At 37.6% G+C, this 22,459-nt stretch overlaps 1 protein-coding gene across 4 annotated transcripts in view; it reads left to right on the top strand.

Annotated features, from left to right (window-relative positions):
- LOC147867597 (protein HAPLESS 2-B-like) overlaps positions 1 to 19,068 on the top strand; it is a 36,484-nt gene extending 17,416 nt beyond the window's left edge. For 2 of the 4 annotated variants that reach the window (XM_087315376.1, XM_087315373.1), the window contains 9 exons: positions 1,235 to 1,381; positions 1,640 to 1,831; positions 2,787 to 2,876; positions 4,505 to 4,605; positions 13,821 to 13,950; positions 14,207 to 14,239; positions 14,859 to 14,952; positions 15,035 to 15,123; positions 18,864 to 19,068. In XM_087315376.1, the coding sequence (XP_087171502.1) occupies positions 1,235 to 1,381; positions 1,640 to 1,831; positions 2,787 to 2,876; positions 4,505 to 4,605; positions 13,821 to 13,950; positions 14,207 to 14,239; positions 14,859 to 14,952; positions 15,035 to 15,123; positions 18,864 to 19,004 (1,017 nt within the window). In that variant the 3' untranslated portion in view covers positions 19,005 to 19,068. The remainder of the gene's footprint in view (positions 1 to 1,234; positions 1,382 to 1,639; positions 1,832 to 2,786; positions 2,877 to 4,504; positions 4,606 to 13,820; positions 13,951 to 14,206; positions 14,240 to 14,858; positions 14,953 to 15,034; positions 15,124 to 18,863) is intronic. The other 2 variants (XM_087315375.1, XM_087315374.1) reach the window with 2 other exon arrangements.
- The last annotated feature ends 3,391 nt before the right edge of the window (positions 19,069 to 22,459 follow it).

The following is a 22,459-nucleotide window of genomic DNA, read 5'->3' as shown; positions in this document are numbered from 1 at the left end:
ACTCCAGCTGACCGGACTTGAGGTGTCATCCAGCAATCAGAATCTTGCACAGCATGAAGAAACCTCTGATGTGGTGTCACCTTGGTGCTACACCCGCAGAAAGAAAAGAAAGGGCAAGTTGCCTGAGCAGGAGGCCAAGCGCATGACATCTGGTGAAGACTCGGATCAATCACCCTGATCAGTCAATAACAAGTATGATGTGTCTATAATGAGGACACCAAGATTAAAGAAGCTCCCGGAGGTGGCCAATGGGAAACTTCGTGAATTGAGCCGACAAAAGGACCCAATTAGTAAAGTTTGGGTACAACGAGTACATGGTGCATCGCTATGCATTCATGATGAAAGTCGCAGCAAACCAAGAACCCCGAGACTTACAAAGAAGCTGCCCAAGATATGTGCTAAGTGATTGCTACAATATGTTTGTGGAACACTTGACCATGGTATCTTCTACAAGCGTGGAGTACCACCTCAACTTGAAGGGTTCACGCATCTGATAGGTGATCCACTTTGGGATTTATGTTTTCACTCGATAGTAGAGCAATCTCTTGGAGCAGCAAGAAACAGCCAACAATGGCTCTATTGAGCACTGAGGTGGAGTATAGGGGCACAACTGTAGCTGTCTGCGAAGCTGTGTGGCTTAAAAAACTGCTGAAAGACTTCAACGAATTGGTGAACAAGCCGATACCCATCAACTGCGACAATCTCAACAGTATCCAGCTCTCAAAGAATCCGGTGTTTCATGTTTGGACTACGAGAGTTAGATGCTTTACAATCTCTATATAAATGTGTTAGTGTATATTAAAACAAGATGTCTGGACAAAACACCTTTATCATCCCTACTTCAACATGAAGAATCTTATGGCAAGGATTTGTCGGCTTGTAATTACACATCCCGGAACTCTAAACCAGATGCGTTTCACCCTTATTTTATAGCAACATGTTTTTTCCATTGTTGGAGATATGGATGCTGATGTTGCCTTCTACCTTAATTGAAGAATATTTATTAAACACAGTCATGCATGGGCCTTATTATCATAGTGATGTCGTAGTATCATTTAAGGCCACAAATCACTTTAACATCTCATATTTTCCTATACTTTTCAAGGTCCTCAAATAACCCTGATGTAACTTTGAATATCATGTTTAAAGCATGTATAAAGAGAAACTATAATCATGGTACTTCAAGTTTTACTTCCCTTACGTAATCATGTTCCATTACATCTTTTTTATATAGGCATCATTTACATTCGACAAGCAAAATCGAGAGGGCGTAACAAGAGACTTCTCTATAAATATCAAGACAAGTAGTAGTTTATACCAATATGATATAAAATTGAACTTCGACGACTATCTCATAGCTTTGCCATGTTTAGAACACTTGGTATGATCTTTACTTTTCTTTCTCTTAAAGGACATTAATATACTTTTTTTTCGTAAATAACATACCTCTCCCATTACAAACTTAACAATTTAAACATATTCTATAGAGTGTGGTTTGTATACGTGAAGCACCCTGTCATAATAAGTTTAAATTATTATTATTTTTACCTTCAATTAAGTTTGATTTCGTTATATGTATAATAAAATCCATTGATTTATTAACAACTTTATTCCATGTGTATATTATTATGTTTTATAGTGTTCAACATTCAATCTTGATCGTACTCGTTGGCTTCTTATAAAAAAGTCTGAATTCACATTTAATGGAATTGGATGTGATAAAATTGGGATTTCCAAAGATTATTTCGTAAAATGGTTCGTGGGGGATACCAATCATTGCTTTGAGCCCCGTGGAAGTTGTTTAAGGAATGACATCAAACGAAAGATAGAAGTAAGATTCTTTTCTTCCCTCCTTACTATTAATTTCGTCATGTGTCATTACCTAGTTATTCACTTCATTACATTCAGGACACATGCATTTACAATAATATGTCGATGAATACACAAGAGCCATTATATTTCCATGTGGGATCTAGAACATTTCCTCAATATGGTCCAAATGTTAGGGTTTGCATTGTATGCACATGGCGCACAGGACCAAATATCAGCAAGAAGGTGTCTACTTACGAGATGAGTGGTCATCACAATTGGCTTTCATATTGAGGATACACAACCAAAAAGACGGGTAGCTGATGTTTATTTAAATAAACAAATCTTTGGCTGAGTGGACGATAATAGGTTCACTTTTTCATGCATCGAACTTGTGTTCTCATCATGGGGGCTTGACAACTATCATTTTATAGTCATTGTTTCATTGTTTAATCTTCGTTGAATGAGATGTTAAGTTCCTTCGCTATGGTGCCACCAATCAATGTTGCATCATTATTGTTCTATCATATACTAGATATATTCATTTTCGAAGACAAACATGGTTGATGATCTACCTTAATATTCATCAATATCAAGCATTGTAATATATAATTTCATGCATTTATTTAAACTTGCATTGCAAGCAAGGAATCTAATAACTGGAACAATTGTGCTAGCTTATATAATCAAGCTATCTTGATATGTAGTTGAGGGGTTGAGAGGCAAAGTCGGATTTGGAAGAAGAGTAGGATATGAGGGATTTAGGAAACATTTATTGTCAATGGGAGTCACCATCTGAGAGCCAAAAACGATACATGAAACCATGCCTTAAAGGATTCATTTTAAGTTCCAAAATTGCAAAATGGTTTTGACAATGGGGAGTTAATTCAACTTTAAAGATTCAAGTACTTATTGGAAAATGGTTTGACCATGGGGAGCTAATTCAACTTGACAAATTCAAATACTTATATTTGCAGGAACAAGATGCATATAGAAAGAAATATCACAAATGGTTGTACTCTGTTGATAAATTTGGGCGACCATTCTCGGTGGTAGGACTACCAAGTGTAAGTTGAATCACTCAATTCATCTACCAATATCAATGTTATTGCACGAGCTTGTTGGGGACATGTATGGCCCTCGATGGGAACTAATGACAATAGGTTTGGGCTAAATAAGAATCTGTGATTGAAACTTCTTTGTAACTGCTTGTGAAGTCGGCCAATTGCCAATTGCCAATGCTTGTGTTCCCAACTTGAAGGCATTATATATAGTGCCAAATGGTCTTCCCATTCCTAGGCTCTAAAATATACAAGCGTTGGGTCCTCACTTCTGCATAATATAAACCTCTCATCACCCTAAATGATAAAAAACATTATACATACCTCTAGGATTCTAATAATCTATGAGTTTAATGGTTGACACCTAAACTAGATTCCATCTATATTAGACCTTTTGACATCCTTAGGATTTATTCCTATGACGACTTGAGTAAAGAATCATCTATTAACTCAAGGCTAACCATTGCAATTTCAGCCAACCGTCATTGTCTTTTGTTCCCATGTGTTAGCATCCTTCTTCGTTTCTTGACATCTCATTACCACCTCTCTTTTGGAATTAGCTACCTGGTAGACATGCTGAAGCAACTATATGGATTACTTAAAAACACATAACAAGAACATAAGATACACAATGATCTTGCAGCTCCTTACATGTGGATGATAACATGGTGACTCGAATTGATGGTTGCATTAATATTGGGGAGCAATGAGACTTTTGGCCTGGGACATTTTTCAACAGTAGTTGAGCATTGAATGGTTGTTTTTGCATGACCAAGTGCAGACCGTTGGTATTGGCCGATGATGATCTTGGTTTAGAAGGTAAGGAGCTAGTTGAGTTAGTCACCAGGGTAAGGAAACTTAGGTTTTTAAAGTTAATGTAGATAAACTACGGCTAAAAACAGTCCAGGTGATTGCATTATATTTCAGTCTTCTTGCCAAGGAACACATGAGCACACAATTCTATGTATTATCCCTCATTGGATAAAGTGCTTTAAGATGAGTGTTTTGTATGATTAAGTGCCTATACACCCTTGATAGTGGTGAACAGTAAGGAAATTAATGCACTTATTGAGGCTAGATGTTAGGGCAATGTTAGTTGGAGAACTAAGGTTAATGGAACACTCAAGTCCTATGCAGGGAAGGGTTAAATAATCGAAAAACTGTCAGTGAAGGTAATTATTCCCGACCAAGCAAATCACTAGTTGATTCTAAATGACACATCCAAATAGCAGTGTTGCTAGCTACAATCTCATCATTCATTCTACTTTGTGAATTCATCAAAATTGTCAATGATAAATCCAAAGGGTTCCATGCATAGAAACAATCAAAGTTGAGAACTCTATACAACAAATTAACAAATTTACTCAACTAGTGTTGGATTCCCATGCATACTTAAATATGTTGATGGTGCCTCATTACTCATTCTAGGGTGACTTAGAGTGTAAGTGTATTGTTTTCATGATCAAATTTAGGGAAGCTTACCAAAATGCTATTTTAAGTATAGTTGTAGTTTATATTGAAGTTTGTGTTGCTATACTTTAACATAAAGATTGTCATTATAGCTTTCAATGAGATAAATTTGCATATTGTAAGAATTGTTTTTGTTATTGATGATCTTTCATTGTATTCTACAGCCAAGTGAATGTCAGTGCATCTACATACCACTTCAAACCGCAGAAATGTTATCAATAAACATAGAGTTCAACATAGATAAAATCAAGTTCTTAAAGAAAAGGTAAGTCTTCTTCATGATTCTTGTTTATGATCGTAGTAGAAAGTTTGGATACTCTCTTACTTTCAATTAACTAAGAAATTGTGTAAATTTCTCTTACCTTAGTGGTAATTTATTAGATTACCAAGTTTAAGACATTGGGTTCATGCTTGACTATGATACCTCTTTTTTCCCTAATTTTCTAGCTAATGCTAGGAGTGTAATGGTTGAATGCATTACCTCCTAGTCTTTAGTAGACAATTTTACGGATTGCTCTCTCATTATTGTAACCAACTGTCTCATGGGCCAAATTTAGAGAGACCACTAGTGTCAATGATTGCCTGCATGAAAAGACAGAAAGCATCGGTGCCCCATGATATAATCTGGGTAGAGATGGGAACAACACCTATAATCACCGAGGCATTGATCCGATCAATGACATGTATCCAACGTCTTTGGGAGCTCCCGAAACGAAGATACCCAATGTAGATATTCATTGTGTTAGAAATATAGAGAATCAATTAGATAGGTATATAGAGTTACAACCATAGAGATGGATATATGAAAACAAAACTTCTATTACATATGAGAGTAGCTCACAATGGTAGTTCACCCTTGCACTCACACCTTAGAGCTTAGATGGGATCTGGACCAGCTCACTACAAAATTAGTGGGGACTGATGATTAATCCAACCATTGTGTAAGTGGATTATATTCTATGTTTGGTCTGAGTATAACATTATATGTGCAAGTCAGTTGATAGTAGTGGAGATATTCCTTTTCTATCCAATGACTTGTCATTTAATATGACCCAACTCCCTAGATACAGGCTAGTGCTAGATAGTACTTATCTTGAAGTCAATGGCACATACTTCAAGACTAAGTACATCGTAACTTGCCCACAAAATATTCTAGTTGACTTGATTAGCCAATCCTATTAGCCTACTTCGCTCTTTCCTAAATACATTGTGTCGTATGGTCGAGTTGCACAGTAGCTCCTCATTTGGGCACTATCACAAAATGTGCACTCTAAGAGCACATATGGGGATAGATTTACAACTTGTGGCTGATCATTGATTATATCTTACACGCCCCCTCAATGGTCAACCCATCGAGTTCACTTGGAATTGGGCCAACTCGCAGTCGTCGAAGCTGTTGTTGTAATTGTTCCGCTCCAAGCGCCTTTGTGAAGATATCCGCAACATTTTTTGATGTCGGACAATACTCAAGCTCCATAGTCTCATCATTTATTAGCTCCTACACATAGTGATACCGAATCTCTATGTGTTTAGTACGTGCATGAAATACGGGGTTCTTGGCAATGGCCATTCAACTAGCAATAGGCGCGGTTCGGTTTGGTTTCAAGGCAAAGAAACCGAACCGAACCGAAACCAAACCATTTATGAACCCTCAGTATTTAAACCAAACCATTTAAGAAAAACTTGAAACCAAACCATTTAAAACCAAACCGTTTAGGGAAAAGTTAAAACCAAACCGAACCATTTAATAAAAAATTTAAAACAAAACCAAACCGAACCGAAACCAAACCATTTATTCAAAGCAAAAACCAAACCAAACTGATTATGAACCCTCAGTATTTAAACCAAACCATTTAAGAAAAAGTTGAAACCAAACCATTTAAAACCAAACCGTTTAGGGAAAAGTTAAAACCAAACCAAACCATTTAATAAAAAATTTAAACCTAACCACTTAAATCAAACTAATTAAACATCTAACTAAACAAACATACATTAAATTAAATAAGCATTTAAGTTAAATTTATTAAATCAATAAAAGAAACTTTAATTGAACCATTAAATTAAATAAACATTTAAGTTAAATTAATTAAATCAATAAAAAACCATTAATTAAACCACTAAATCAATAAAATATTAAGGTAAAAAACCTTTAAACCTTTAAACCAAACCTATAAACCTATAAACTCGAGTTTTAGAACCAAACCCGAATCGTTTATCGAAAATCGAAACCAAACCAAACCATCAAAATATTTTGGAACCAATAAACAGTTAAACCATGGCTTAATGGTTCGGTTTGGTTTGAGCAGAAACCGTGCCCATTGCTACATGCAACTCTGATTGTCACACCTCAATACCGTTGCCGTCCTTCTTCTTAGCCAAACTATGTTGGATGCCGCTATGCATGCTGCTTTGTATTTTGCCTAACTTGAGAATCTCATATGTGTTAGAGATCTTTCAAAGACAAAAGCTACATATACCTAAGTTGAGAATCTCACATGTGCCAAAAACCGGATTCCCTCGTTTCTTTTCTTTTCAGCTTATTTACTTTTATGTTACTGTGTAATATTTATTTTATTTTGATTTGTTCTCAAAGATGAGACAACACAGATGTAATCTCTTATTTGGTCTTATAGGCCATTTTGGCCTCTTAAAAGACGTTAATATATCTTTCTTTCTTTCTATACAAAAAGGGAGGAGTGGCTGTGCTATACAAAAACGGAGGAGCAGATGTGCTATACAAAAAGGAGCTCCATGATAGAGTGCATGTTGTCCATAAGGATGTAGATGCATGCTACATGTGGATACGAATAAAAAGAGGGGATCTTAGGGAGTTATATATTGCAATTTGCTACTTTCCACTTGCCTACTCAAGGTTTGCGCCTCGACGTGAATCACCATATCTACCACTATATGATGATATCGTAAGATTTGCTACTATGGGGGACATAATTAGGAGATTTTAATGCACGAACCAAGGATGAACAACCAACTATGTTTAACACCAACGAGGCTGTTTATGGAGAAGTTATGGCACAAGCTCAAGATATGAGTGCTATAATTGAATATGGAAAACACTTTCTAGCCTTGGGAAGTGCGCATGGATTTGTGATATATAATGGCTTGTCATAATGGCCTGGATGAGATGCTTTGACATGTTGGAACCCAAAAGGGGGTGCAAGCACAGTCGATTATCTAATGGGATCTCCATCTCTTGTACCTGCAATAACAGTGTTCACACTATCGGGTAGACCTATTAGCTTGGCAGCAGATCATGCATATCTACGCTTCGAGGTAAAGGATGAATGCACAAAGGATGTATATGCTAAGGAGAGTGGGCTGGCTAGGTATCTATTTACTCGAAAGACAATTGATGTGTATAGTTGTAGTGTATACAATGGCATGCTAGATTTGGATCCTTTCGCACCCCTTGAAGAGCTTACCCACCGATTGTCCAAATCATTGCATAAAGTAGCCAGCAATGCCTTCCCTCACACGTCGGCCAATCCCCCCAAACTTGGTAGAGTAATACAAAATAGTTGGTATGATGAGGAATGTCATGATATAAGGAGATGCTTGCAGCGTGATGTAACACGGGGCATTTATACACACAACCAAGTGAGAGCAACCTTCCAACGCCTTGTAAGGAAGAAGAAGAGATTGTATTTGGCTAAATTTGAAGATCATTTGGATCGCTTGTTTCTAGGACAAGGGAGTAAAAGAGCATAGAAAATGTTTAATGAGAGGCAACCCACCACACAATTAACCTCACCATAGGTGTGGCATGAATATGCAATGGTTCTATATTATATCCCGGGGCAACCTCCTCTTCCCCACCCGAATGCCTCACGCCCACATGAATAACCTTCTTTACACCACAAAATGTCAGAAATGCCATTGATCGGCTACAATTTGGGAAGGCCCAAGATCATGATGGATTGGTGGGTGAGCACTTTATCTATGCCTGTGACACCTTGGTCCCATTGCTAGCACACATTTTTAATAGAGCCATGTGTGAAGGTTTCCCTACTAGATGGACTCAGCATACCATTGTGCCAATCCTCAAGAGTGGAGACCCCATGATGCCAAGCAACTATAGGACAATCATGATTGGCCATCACTTGGCTAAACTATATGGGTCAATTCTAGAATCAGAATTGAGTATATGGGCAGATCCGAATGGCTGCCGTTTAGTTGGACAGACAGGCTTTTGGAAGGGGTTCACAACTTTGGATCACATATTCACCCTCTGGGCCCTTATTGAAGAGGGCAGAGCCCACAATAAGAGGATTTATTGCTGCTTTGTGGATCTCCGAAAAACCTTTGACACTGTGCCACGTGCGCGGCTTATGCAGCGGCTAGAAGCCCTTGGTGCTCCTACATATATGCAATGGGGAATCTATGCACTCTATGAATCTGTGTCAAGAAAAGTACGGTCGTCCAAGGGCTTGTCAGAGGCGGTGGCTAGCACAATTGGAGTGAAGCAAGGATGCGTACTATCCCCCACTCTCTTCGCTCTCTATATAGATAAGGTATTACATTACATAGAGAGATTCGGGGGTTCCGGAGCATGCCTAGTAGGTATACATGACTACCTCTAGAAGAGAGAATTTGACAATTGTGTCATTAAGGAGTGGAATTTGAGGAACACTATGTTTGTCATTGTAGTGTCTTTAATTAAATTAGAGGGAAATACCATTGCCTCTTTAAACAAGGCTTTGGCCCACTAAGCAAGGTAATGGAATATGAGGACCAACGATGCCTAGGACTTTTCTTGCTAGAGCTCAAGAGACAGCGGGAAAATTTGTTGAAGAATACAACCACACAAGCTCATCCACAAAGAACAATCACAACTTTCTTTAGCCCCATCACTCCTACTAATGCTACAATTCCATCACAGGATACACAAATGGGCTTCATACCAGGACATAACAAAGAGGTTACAATTGATCGGGCAATAGCAATTTGCTGTGCACGTAGGCCCCGGCCCAATGGACCACGACCTTGACACCCTTGTCATCAACAGATAAAAGCCATTATCTCCCACTATCATAGGTTCTTCCCTCACTTCGGAGACGTTTCCATTCTGGATCGACGTATGCTAGAGATCTTTTGAAGACAAAAACTCACATGTGCCAAAAACCTAACTTGAGAATCTCACATGTGCCAAAAACCAGATTCCCTCGTTTCTTTTCTTTTCATCTTATTTACTTTTATATTTTCTGTGTAATATTGATTATATTTTGATTTGTTCTCAAAGACGAGAAAACACTGAAGATGTAATCTCTTATTTGGTCTTATAGGCCATTTTGGCCTCTTAAAAGACGTTAATATATCATTCATTCATTCATTCATTCTATGGAATGCATTACTTCTCTATGGGGGCACCGATGCTTCTCTATGGGGGTTGGAAGAATGGTGTGGTAACATCCCTATATCTACTTTAGAAAGTTTGAAATGTCCACAAGCATACAAGTTAAGAAACAAACAACATACACCCTCCTATTTCTTGAGACAAGGTCACTTGCGGTTGTACGCAACATGTTGAAAAGTGATTTTGGAAGATGGGATGCAACACACTTGCTTCATGATGCATCACTGGATTCCTTTGTAAATGAGCCCTTTTGCAATGCTAATGTATCATGACATGAGAAAAATGTGGAGGCTCATGCCTCAGACATCGACATATGTTGCACCTAACTACAAAACCATATTCTTCGTTGGATAGGGAAACTGTACACATTAATACATGTTAGAGCCCATCTCGTTGTTTGCCATCTAAACCATTGCTTCCATGCGACTTTGCTCACACGCATTGCGATGTGAGACGGGGCATTGAGGCACAAGTGATTATAGTGGTTGAGTATGCCTGGAAACAAGTTCAATAGTCTAAGTATCACACTTTGATACAATGCCTGCCTTTGCTCATGGTCGACTATAGTTTTCACACATCTTCAACCAAAGTTATCTTTACGATTGGACTACAAATTGGATCAAACCTTTACATAAAGGTGGAAATATAAATAATGTAAACAACTATCCAACCATCATGGTTGGCTCGCTAATGGAAAAACTATTTGGATGTATAATGGAATCAAAGATAAGTGTATGGGTTGAAAAGAAATGGTAAGAGAGCTTATGGACAAGCTGACTTTCGAAAACACCATAGCACCATTGATCACCTTGTCACCTTTAGAGTATAAATGGAAGAAAGTCACTTGAGAGGTAATCAATAATGCTTTTGATATGGTACCACCTGAGCATCTTTGGAGGCGAATGGGAGAACTCAAGTGAATATATGCACCTTTAGAGTATAAATGGAAGAAAGTCACTTGAGAGGTAATCAATAATGCTTTTGATATGGTACCACCTGAGCATCTTTGGAGGCGAATGGGAGAACTCAAGTGAATATATGCTTGCAATTTCTCCAATATATAAGAAAGTTATATGTTGTGTGCATATGAGCGATAGACTTTCAGATTTTTTCAATAGCACTATTGGTGTTAAGCAAGGATGCCCACTCTCACCAACTCTATTTGCTCTATGCATTGATAAATTAGAAGAAAGTGTTGCCAAGTTTGTAAACGGGGAGCTGTTTCGTGGCAGTTGAGGCTGGAGAAGACGGTTGCATTGTCAAGAAGGCGCTGAAAAAGTTGTCATTGGGAATGTAGTGTGAAAGTCTATGTATGAAGTTTTGTTGTAAGTGTATTTGCAAATGTGCACGAGAGTGAGTGTGAGTGTTCGTATGTGTATGAACACAGACAAAATATGTGTGCATGTGTGTAGATATGAAAGAGTGCAAGTAAGTTGTGTGTGTGTGGATGGCTAGAGGGGTATGTACCCCCAGGTATCTGGTTAATGTGTAACCCTGACGTAACTATATAAGCCCATATGGGGCATGAATGAAGAGAGAATTTGCCAAAATGGCCTCTTAAAAGATGTTAATATATCTTTCTTTCTTTCTTTCTTTCTCCCTCACGCTCAACCCCTTGAGGGGGGTGGAGCCTATTCTCCATAAACATCTTGGTGACCCCCCTATGGAGAGGAAGTCTATGAATCATATGTGGTGGAAGTTTGCACCCCTTTCCTGTGTCTGCCCGATCAAGGATATCTGGGATTAAGAAAGGATCAAGAACAACCATTGCAAGAGATAAGGTCACACAGAACAAGGAATTCTGCAAGCGATGGTGATGGGAGGAAGCAATGCAATTCGAATTATAGACGAACAGTTCTGAAGCTATCATTTCTTCTAATTTACGTGTTTCTATTGAAGGACAACCCTCCATTCTGAGTGGAGGACGCAGAGATTATCAAGATGTAGCACCATTTTCTGGAACACAAAGTAAGAGCGAGAATAACAATTATCAACCTAATGCAATTGTAATTTCTCTTCAACAAGAAATCAGTGGCCTTCCAGTAAATGATTCAGTTCAAGTGTTGCAAGAAGTAAAGGGCAAAGCACAACAGATTTTCAATCATGTCTGGATGGATCTCAGAGATGAGCAGAGGACTGACCAAAGGAAGTCGCAATCTGGGACTCCTAATACCCCGCAGCAGTTACATTCTGAAGCCAGACAGTCTTCTCTGAAGAGAAACTCCCGGGACCAATTTCAGGAAGCTTCGCACTTTGAAATGAATAGCAGGTCTTCTGTTAGAAAGTCAATGGATACAGCAGTTTTCTTCTGATAGAAAATCCCAAATGCAATCAATGGATCGAAATCAGGTTGTTGCTGATGGAGTAGGGAGTATTGGGGAAGACATGCCTAGATATCTCAGCGAAGGTTTTAATATCGGTGCATATAGCCATCTCAACCCCAGATTCACAATCAATTGATTTGGTTGAGTATAAAATGAATGTCAATCAAGAGAACCATCGAAAGGATTCTGAAAATGCAGCCCAACAGTCACCAAGAATCTCTGCTGGCTTCAGAAAGAGAAAATAACCATGGTGGAAATACTGCTGTTCAAGAATCGCTGCCGGCTTCAGAAAGCAGCTTGAGTGATCAAAATACTGCTGTTCAAGAGCAACTTAAACAGTCGAAGGTTTCTCTCCAAGATGTCACCCACCAGAAAAACTTCTTATAGAGGAGAGAGAAAATTCAAGCTGAACATCAACGAACACTTGAAAATGCCAAGCAGGTAGCAAACCAATTGGAGATGCTTACCCAAGAGAATGCTAGACTCAAGGACAGCACTGGAAAATCAGAAAGGGAAATGGAGATGCTCAACCAAAAGGCGACAATTCTGAACATAAATCTTAACTCCCCAAAAAAGGGTTGTTCAAACACAACATGGAAGAAGGATTCAAAGTCCCATACCTTGATAGAGTCCTTGCTAGGACCTCTTACCTAAACTCTTTCATAAATCACACTCACTACACTCCGGTTGGGAAACTCTTATACCCCTACTAAGACTTATCCTAATACTTGGTCCCATAGGCCATTTTGTGACGGGAGAGTCAATGAACATATACTTTATCTCCTATATTCTAGATCTTGGTATGTAATGAATATTTAACTTGTATATGTCTCTCACGGGATACACAAATAGGCTCCAGACCAGGACATAACAAAGGGGTTACAATTGATCGGGCAATAGCAAATTGCCGTGCACGTAGGCCCCGGCCCCATGGACCACGACCTCGACACCCTTGTCATCGACAGATAAAAGCCATTATCTCCCGCCATTGTAGGTGCTTCCCTCGCGTCGGAGACATTTTCATTCTGGGTCGACCTATGCTACAGATATTTCGAAGACAAAAACTACAATATACCTAACTTGAGAATCTCATGTGTGAAAAACCAGATTCCGTCGTTTCTTTTCTTTTCATCTTATTTACTTTTATATTAATTGTGTAATATTTATTTTATTTTGATTTGTTCTCAAAGATGAGACAACACTTAAGATGTGATCTCTTATTTGTTCTTATAGGCCATTTTGGCCTCTTAAAAGATGTTAATATATCTTTCTTTCTTTCTTTCTTTCTCACAAGTTTTACTGCCAACATTGTGGTACTTTGTAATGTAATATATGTACTCATAAATGTGCAAATTTGTTTGTCATACTATTCATTAGTGTATCTTAAATGCCGTCTCATATGTAGGAAGTCTATGACTCTAGCAGCCCTTGGGCAATTCCCTAGGAATAAGCTAAATTTTGACGAAATTTTGGTTGTCTTAAGAAATGAAAAGTTGTAAATAATGTGCTTCTATGCATTGGAAGATGGATAAAGGTTAAATCTACATGTTAGCAAAACAGTATTCCGAAGCAGGGCACCAACGATGGTTGAAGATCAAGATGGATGAAGATTGAAGATTGAAGTTGAGGATCCAAGATTCTGCACAATAAGATTAAAAAAATATGTCATCTTGTGTTACAACTATTTGAGTTTATTATCTATGGTGTATGTAGGAATACTTATATTATATGAATGATGACTTGTAGATTTTGTAACTTGTATATGATGTTCATTTGCGTTTGTAGGAGTCTTGGAATTATTGAGGCTGTTAGGATAACTCCACCGCCAAAGACCAAAGATGCAAGGAAACAAGATACAAGTGTGTCCATAACAGTCTTAAACATTGGTTCAACACAAACAATGTTTCAAGTAAATGTAAGTGAAATATCCCTCAACTTAAAAAAAACATCGTTTCTTCATGCTTGCGAGAAGCTACATGAATTTACATAAATAAGCAAATTAATTAGTTAATTAGTTGCAAATTTTAAAACAAATTGAAATATATAAATATAAATAAAGAAATAAACAATAAACAATAAACATATCTCTACGTAAAAGCAATAAAAACATTTTTTTTTTGTATTTTACAATCTAAACTCTCTTGTGATGGCGTGTTTATATATGTATGCAGATGGACTGTGATATAGCACTTCCAATCAGCAAGGTAAATTCATTGTTCTCTAAATTTCAAAAACACACTAATAAATATGCTTGTCATAAAAAATTTGTCATCTTCAATGTTCATGGAGCCTAACATATATAGAATATGTACAATGTGTCTCATCAAATAGAACACTTTATCCATGAAAATTTCAATATTTGTTGTGTAGGTAGGTTGTATTGATGAAGGTAGATCATCAAGCAATCTCATAAAAGCCAAAATTTTATGCTTTGCCCCAAATTTTGGCTCTTTTAGCCTAACAATTTATATCTTTGAGTATAGAATTTACATACATTCACATACCAGGATACTCCTCACATATGAATACAAACAAGAATTCCATGTACACATACACATAACGCACTTTTAATAGTAATGAAAATGTTTCTCTCTTTCCCCATTTGACCATTTTATACACAATCTTGCTTATTATGATTTGTGTATAGTTTAAATGAATAATTCGATTTCTTCTGTTTTGACCACTCAAATAGCAAACCATTAAATTCTACCAACCTATATACTCATTAGCTTTTGCTCCAAGATCATGTGATTATTCTAGAGTTTTAACAATTGTTTTCTGTAGACCTTCTAAGGGTCATTATTGTGTTTATTTTATATACAGAGAGGAAGGAAATCTATTAGTCCACAAGATGAGGGAGTCATACCCCTCTACGTGATATTGCCAACGAGCTCAAATTTTGAGTTCACTTGTTATGGTACATCACCCTTTCTGTTTGATAATTTACTCTATAGTTACCTTCCTGGTAATGCTGAACTTTGGCTCACTTTCCTCTATAGTTACCTTGTTAGACGCCGAACATAATCAATTGGACCAACGCATGTTGTGGATGTCCACCGTTGCTGATCAATATGCTTCAAAATATGTGGTAAAGTTCTCCCACTTTGTTTGAGCACATAATAATAATAATAGTAAAACATGATAACATGTTTATAATTCTATAGCAAATGCTTCCCCAACCATTTTTAGGTATCTCTCAACGATTAAAATAATAAAATTTTGTAAACTTTTTATTCGAATTAGCCCGTGATCACCCTCTTTTGGTTTATACGATATCACATCATGGAGGGTAGCTGTTGTGGAGAATGGGACATCAAAGAAAGTTTGAAAGATCAGGTCCGACAATGGTAGAGAGTTTATCTCCCAAGCTTTCCACCATTTCTTCTCTCAATGAGGCATTGCTCGCCAACTTTCTACTCCCAATACTCCTCAACAAAATGGAGTTGTGGAAAGGAAGAACCAGACAGTCCAAGAGATGGCTCATACAATGCTATCTCAATCTGATCTTTCTCTCTCGTTTTGGAGTGAAGTTGTCAACACAACAGTCTATATCATCAACTGCTGCCCAACAAAAGCAGTTGCTGTAATGACCCTTGTAGAAGCATTTACAGGTGTAAAGCCCTCAATATCTCATTTTAAAGTCTTTGTTGTGATGCTTATGTTCACAGTTGAGATCATAAAAGGACTAAATTTGAGTCCAAAACCAAGAAATGCAAATTTCTTGGTTACAACACACAATCTAAAGCCTATAGGTTATGGGATTTGGAATCAAAGTCCCTAGTCATCTCTAGGGATGTTCATTTTGTGGAGTCTAAGCTGGATGACTCTAGGATTTCACATGAGTTTACGGTTGAAATCCCAGCTCCGCAGGAATCTCCTATTTTAGACGAAGATGTCTCACCTTCAAGCCCCCCATCTCCTCCTACTCAACCTCTTAACTTTGCCAACAATTCAAACCTCTCCCTCAACTCCACTCGTTTCCCCTCCCTCTACACACCAGCTTCCACCACATCCCAAGTGGCTTCAAGCCACCATTCGTGATTCTCATCTCTCCGATGCTGAACTTCATGACTATACACATCTGGTTCTCCAATTAAAATGAAAAGAACATGTAGGCATTTTTCCTTTAATACAAGCCCGAAAGTTTGTGCCACAGGTCGTAGCGTAGTTTGGTAGCGCGCCATTGTGTCGTTAGCCACATATTGTAGAACACTTACGTCTACACACTGTTTGATGGTTGCCACTGCCTTCCTGTTCAGGATTTTTCATTCAGACTCTAACACAATTGTAGGAGTGGAATCTGAAGAACACTATGTTTGTCATTGTAGTGTCTTTTATGAAATCAAAGGGAGATACCATTGCCTCTTTAAACAAGGCTTTGGTCCACTACGCAAGGTAATGAAATATCAGGACCAACGATGCCTAGGACTTTTCTTGCTAGAGCTCAAGAGACATCGGGAAAAGTTGTTGAAGAATACAACCACACAAGCTCATCCACAAAGAACAATCACAACTTTCTTTAGCCCCATCCCTCCTAATGCTAGAAGTCGACCCCGGGATACACAAATGGGCTTTAGACCAGGACATAACAAAGGGGTTACAATTGATCGGGCAATGGCAATTTGCCGTGCATGTAGGCCTCGGCCCCATGGACCACAACCTCGACACCCTTGTCATCGATAGATAAAAGCCATTATCTCCCGCCATTGTAGGTGCTTCCCTCGCTTCGGAGACATTTCCATTCTAGATCGACCTATGCTAGAGATCTTTCGAAGACAAAAGCTATGATATACCTAACTTGAGGATCTCACATGTGCCAAAAACCAGATTCCCTCATTTCTTTTCTTTTCATGTTATTTACTTTTATATTTACTGTGTAATATTTATTTTATTTTGATTTGTTCTCAAAGACGAGACAACACTTAAGATGTGATCTCTTATTTGGTCTTATAGGCCATTTTGGCCTCTTAAAAGACGTTAATATATCTTTCTTTCCTATCTATAGGCTCGTATAGGTCTCTGATTACTAGAAGATCCTCCATCTTGATCTTCTATCATTCCTAGAAATCCACTCACACCTCATTCCATCTAGCACCTTAAGCTCTGATACCAGTTTGTTATGTTTATGACCAAAGGTGAATAGGAAAAACAAACTGAAATGCAAACCAGAAACTTAAAGCACAGAAGATTTACGCGGAAATCCTAAAACGGGGAAAACCATGGGGCAGCAAAGTTTCACTATGATTCAAGAGTACAAAAGGCAGGTTATAAAGCTCTCAAGCTTTCTATATATAAAACTCAGATCTCAGAGAATCCCTTTTCTAGGGTTTGGGCAAGTTCCATTAAACTCTACCTACCCTCACACTCTTCCTCTCCTCTCTGTGTCTTGCTCACTCCTCTGCACTCCTCTGCACGTGCGGTGGCACACACCGACAACTTTTGCACACAGCAATAATGATACCTCATTTTCCCTAGCTCCATATATATGTGTGTGTGTGTGTGAATAAGATATTATAATATAATAATAATTAATAGACCGACTGGTCGACTTGACTGTCGGACCCACAAGTCGAGAATTTAGTCGATCTGACTAGCCGACTCCTATTGTCGATTATTCGGTCGATCCGACTAGTCTACCTTGTCTTCGACCACCCGGTCGGTCCGACTAGTCGGTTCTATTTTCGACCTCTTCTCAAGTCGGCCAACTGGTCGATCTGACTCTTTGATCCCAAAGATCTACACTTCAGTCGACCCTCAATTCAGAAAGACCGACCAGAATTGGGCTGCCGACTTCTCCCATTAGGAGGGACAAAATCCTAACAAGTCTCGTGTGCATGATTAAAATCTATGATATTGGGTAGTAACCTGGATCATTCAAGTATACATTACGACGATTATGAAATGTGGTGTTGTTGCAAAGGCTGTTCCTTCATGTCCATGTACATGAGTACAACAACTCATGACATAATGGTTCTAATTTAAATTTCTTAGCTACTCCATACAAAATAACTCACAAGGATATAGCTAAATATTGGTAGTGCCAAAGATGCTACTTTTTGTATGGTTGTCTGTTACATTTACTCAATGAGTTAGGCAAATCAATATGAGTTGGAGAGCATCTTCTACATTTACAACATCTACTATGATTCCCTTGTCAAAACATTTACAACATTTATGTGGCACATATCAAGACATTAATAATCTTGTGTTCGCACAACCCTAACAGGTTAGAGCTTGATGAAGATCATGAAGCCACCCTAAACTTAAAAGTCTAAGTAGATGAATTATTGGATTCACCTTCTACACTAATCCAAGGCCCATTATCTATTGCTATTTGGGCATTAACCCTTGTTTATCTTAATATGCTTGCACTTATTTGGCCAATTCCTTGTTGCGTTGGTTCTATATTTGTGCTTCAGTGTTGGCTTATTTTCCTAAACATAGGTTGTCTACTGGTGTACCAATTTATGGAATAGCAATATTAGCTCTACAAGAATCTTATCCACAATATGATGTTGAGCTCCACGAGAACCATTTTGCTCCTTTGTTAGTCCTAATATATTGCATGCCATAGCTTTATAGATTCCCCAATGACTTTTGATTCACAGATGATGATGAACTTTTTGTGTGTTAGTGCTTGCCTATTTACTCATCCCTTGTAGATCCTGAAATGTTAGACCTTCTATACTTGTTTGTTTCTTGTGTAATATACAAGTCATGATGGGTTTATTCCACCCTTATTCTTGTCTATTCTAGTTTTATCATTTTTAAGGTTTATTTTTGTCATTGGCATTGTGAAGTAGACCCATCTCTGTAATGTGTGCACAGGTGGGCATGCAACCAATCCAGAATACACTCATTGGAGATAATCATGAGATTGGGAATCTTTATTGGAGTTTAATAAAGATATGCAAGGGCATTGCGGTCGCACTCTCAAAAGTATTGAAAACCATCACCATCCATTCTTAATTATGTGTTCATTCAAAACCACTATACATTTTCTTCCCAAATGGAAATACCCAAGTATTATTAATTTCACATCTGTACATAGAAACTAACTATAGGCACTGGTAGTCAACCATAACAATCCATGAGATGATATCATGTAAATGATCACTTTTTTATAAAGTTATGTTTTTTTAATTATATGCCAAAATTGAATTGCTCAAGACTTTCAAACTACGTGGTGATGGTAGGTTAACTTTCACACATATGGAAGCTGATTTGTTTAGTTTTTGTTTGCATAAAGAAGTGAGGGTGGTAGCAAATGGTGGATCAAACTTGGTTTTGGATTATGGAAAGGAGACTAGTGTCTATATTAACTTGGGATCCTAGAGAGAACTTTATTTGGAAATATTGGTTCAAGATCAAATAGGGCATTAGCTTTTTTTTCTAATATTTTCTGAAGATTTGTAGGAAAATATTAGGTGCTAGGTCATGGAAGGAACCGGTTGCCAATGCTTTCTAGAGACGGAATGGACTTTCTCAACCACAACTCGATAAATTTTTGAAATTGTTGTGGGCTATAAAAATGAGTAGGAAAATTGTTTGGTTTCCATGGAGCTATACGAGTTAATGTTTGGGGAATAGGGGCGAATGTAGATAATATGTGTCCTTTTTGTGCGAATCTAACGGAGATGGTTAAGAATTGTTTGCGTAGTTGGGATTTTGTGATGGAAATATGGAAAAGAATCATAACGTTGTTTATACCAATATATCCTTGAGCAGTGTATACATGGGGGGTAGTATTATGGGTGGTGGTATGTGATCAACCAATGTTATATAAGTAGAGGATATTGTAGATGCTCTTTCTATGAGACATGGTCTAATCCAAATAACAATTATACCCATCAACCAACAAATAGGGTCTAGTAAAACTTGAAATATGGCAATTGGTAAGTAGATCAGTATTTGGAAGGTATTTCAAAATGTGAATGAAAGACCTACTCGATTAATTATTGGGATTTGAACCTAGATTGTAAGAATCTCAAAGGTTCTTGGGATAACATAAAAGGTAAGACACAATGAGCATACAAAATGATTGAGGTTTCATGCCATATGGGATAAAGGAATATTTTATAGGCAGATTTTTGGCTTGGCTAGTTGAAGTGGTTCTACTCTACACCAAAGTATTTATTTAAGCCGACAATTAGAACTTATTACGTATATATACATATTTCATGTATAGACTTAGGTTGCTCCTTAATACTAATGTAGTATCTTTCTTGGAAAAAAGAATAAAAGACGGAGTAAAGTAATTAGGTAAACCTTACCCATTGATTACTTGGATTCTATATCCTTGGGAGATGTTTTGAGAAAACTTTCTTTGAATTTTGTAGATCTTTTCTTACAAACAGTTTTCCATGTTGTACCATGCATGATTTTCTCTTGTCCATGCATAGATCGTGTATTGTTCACAATTTTCAAGCCAAAGCATGTTCCCAAAGAATCATGAGAATTGAAGTGTTTATAGTTTTTGCTTAAGTCGTAATTTAAAACCCCAAGAAGTTTTTCCTATTATTTCTTGTTGTCGCTAAGTTGTATCATATTGTTTTGTGTCCTATGTTTGTGGACGTTCTATGCATCTCATTTTGTTGTTTGTGTATTTACATGCGTTATATGTCTTGTGCTTTCTCATGCTTGTGCATGTATTTCAGTGATGTATATTTGCATGTCGCAAAATAAGGGGGTCTCAAGATGCTTGCAACCAAAGAAAATAAAAGAAATATAATTTTATGAAGTAATTGATGTAGCTTGTGTATAAATAAAATAGAAGTGGAATTTATAACTACTAGCAATTATTGGGATGCTCCTCAAAGACCTCTCAAACTTCAATCTCGAAGCCAAAAATTTGACAGATCTCATGAAGTACCAATCATTGATAATATCTTTATTCCATGGTAAAGATGCCCTCTACTATTTATGCGATATACAGGATCAATTTGTTATTCAAAGGTGTGATGAGAGTGTCACTCAATCACAAAGTTATAATAATGCCTTATTGCATCGTTCACCTTTAACATTTGACTAAAAGATCTAGGTTAAAATCCTTCATGAGATCATTGGTAAAGACTACCAAATCTTATACAACCTTGGCATGTTTTAATAGATTTTGATATTCCCCATATTTCAAAGCATTGGCTATTCCTTTAATTGTTGTTGGTGTAGTTTAGTCATCTAGCCATCGAACGGAAGATTATGTGATATGTGTGTGAGAGGAAGAGAGAGAGGAAGTTACAGTTAAACAATAAGATAAATGGGGGATGATTAACAAGAGTATAGCTAGATAACCTTTCTCTATATTAATAAGCATCATAAAATTACAAAAAATACCCACAATGAGGTATATATAGATCTCATGTGCAAGGATGCACATGCGCGAGGAGAATATAGGTACAAGGATGTAAGTCATATATTAAATGTACTTGGGAGTGGAGGATCTAGAATGTATCGCACTAAGTACAAGGTCCTATTTAAGGGTTTCAAGTCAACACACTAACTAGATTCTATCTAGGTAACTACGAAGGTACGTGGTTAACTAAAATGCTAAACTTAGTTGAGCTTGATATCTCAACAATAGGTAATGCTAAAGAAACCACCTCTATCAATGAATATGCCAATTGATGCATTGCATTATGGAATCTGCCCTCAATGCTATGTGTGGGGAGGTGATGCAAGAATACTTAGACAAACCCGGACTTTGTGAGTATATAGAAGGAGGATGGTGTGGATTGGCTTGTGTTTGGAGGATTGGAGGAATCTATCGACTAATTATGGACACGATGACACTACCAATGTTATGGATAGACATTGGCAATTTATCAAATACACTACCTTGAGACGAAGAATTAGTCGATGCATGCATTAATAAGGAGAATATCTCCACCACTTGCATTGGAGGGACCTTGATATAATGGTACATGCAAAGGTAAGAGATATGTGGGAGTAGTAGATTCCAACCTTCTACAAATTGTAAGGATCAAACGTCAAGGTTTAAAGAGGTCGAGAGGATTGTTGAGTAGAGAGGCTCAACCGGATCCGGATTGGCTGAATAAGAGCCGGATCGGTATCCGGAACCAAGAGCCAAATCGGAGAGACGGATCGAATTGTAACTGGTAGGCCGGTAGAGTACATAGGCATATTCCTTGGAGTTAATGTCAGCCGCTCGTATGAGCATTGAAGTACTTGTTAATACTTCTGTCAGTCCTTTTAAGGATTGGTATAAAAAGTGTTCAATAGAACATTTGTATACACAGAGTGTTATTATTTTGAATGAAGCTTATGTTGTTCTGTTCTCTTTGTCTCTCCCATGTAATGTGTATTCTCAAGCTTCCATTAAATCTTCATTTCTATTTAGTGTTGTTATCCGGTTGAGCCGATTTGTCTATAAAACTTCTGCATGCGATTCATTACATGGTATTAGA

The sequence above is a fragment of the Azolla caroliniana genome, unplaced genomic scaffold, assembly GCF_043228905.1.
Source record: "Azolla caroliniana isolate FFs.n. ecotype wild unplaced genomic scaffold, voAzoCaro1.0.p SCAF_2, whole genome shotgun sequence".
Lineage (NCBI taxonomy): Eukaryota > Viridiplantae > Streptophyta > Polypodiopsida > Salviniales > Salviniaceae > Azolla > Azolla caroliniana.
This window is presented reverse-complemented; position numbering and strand designations above follow the sequence as displayed.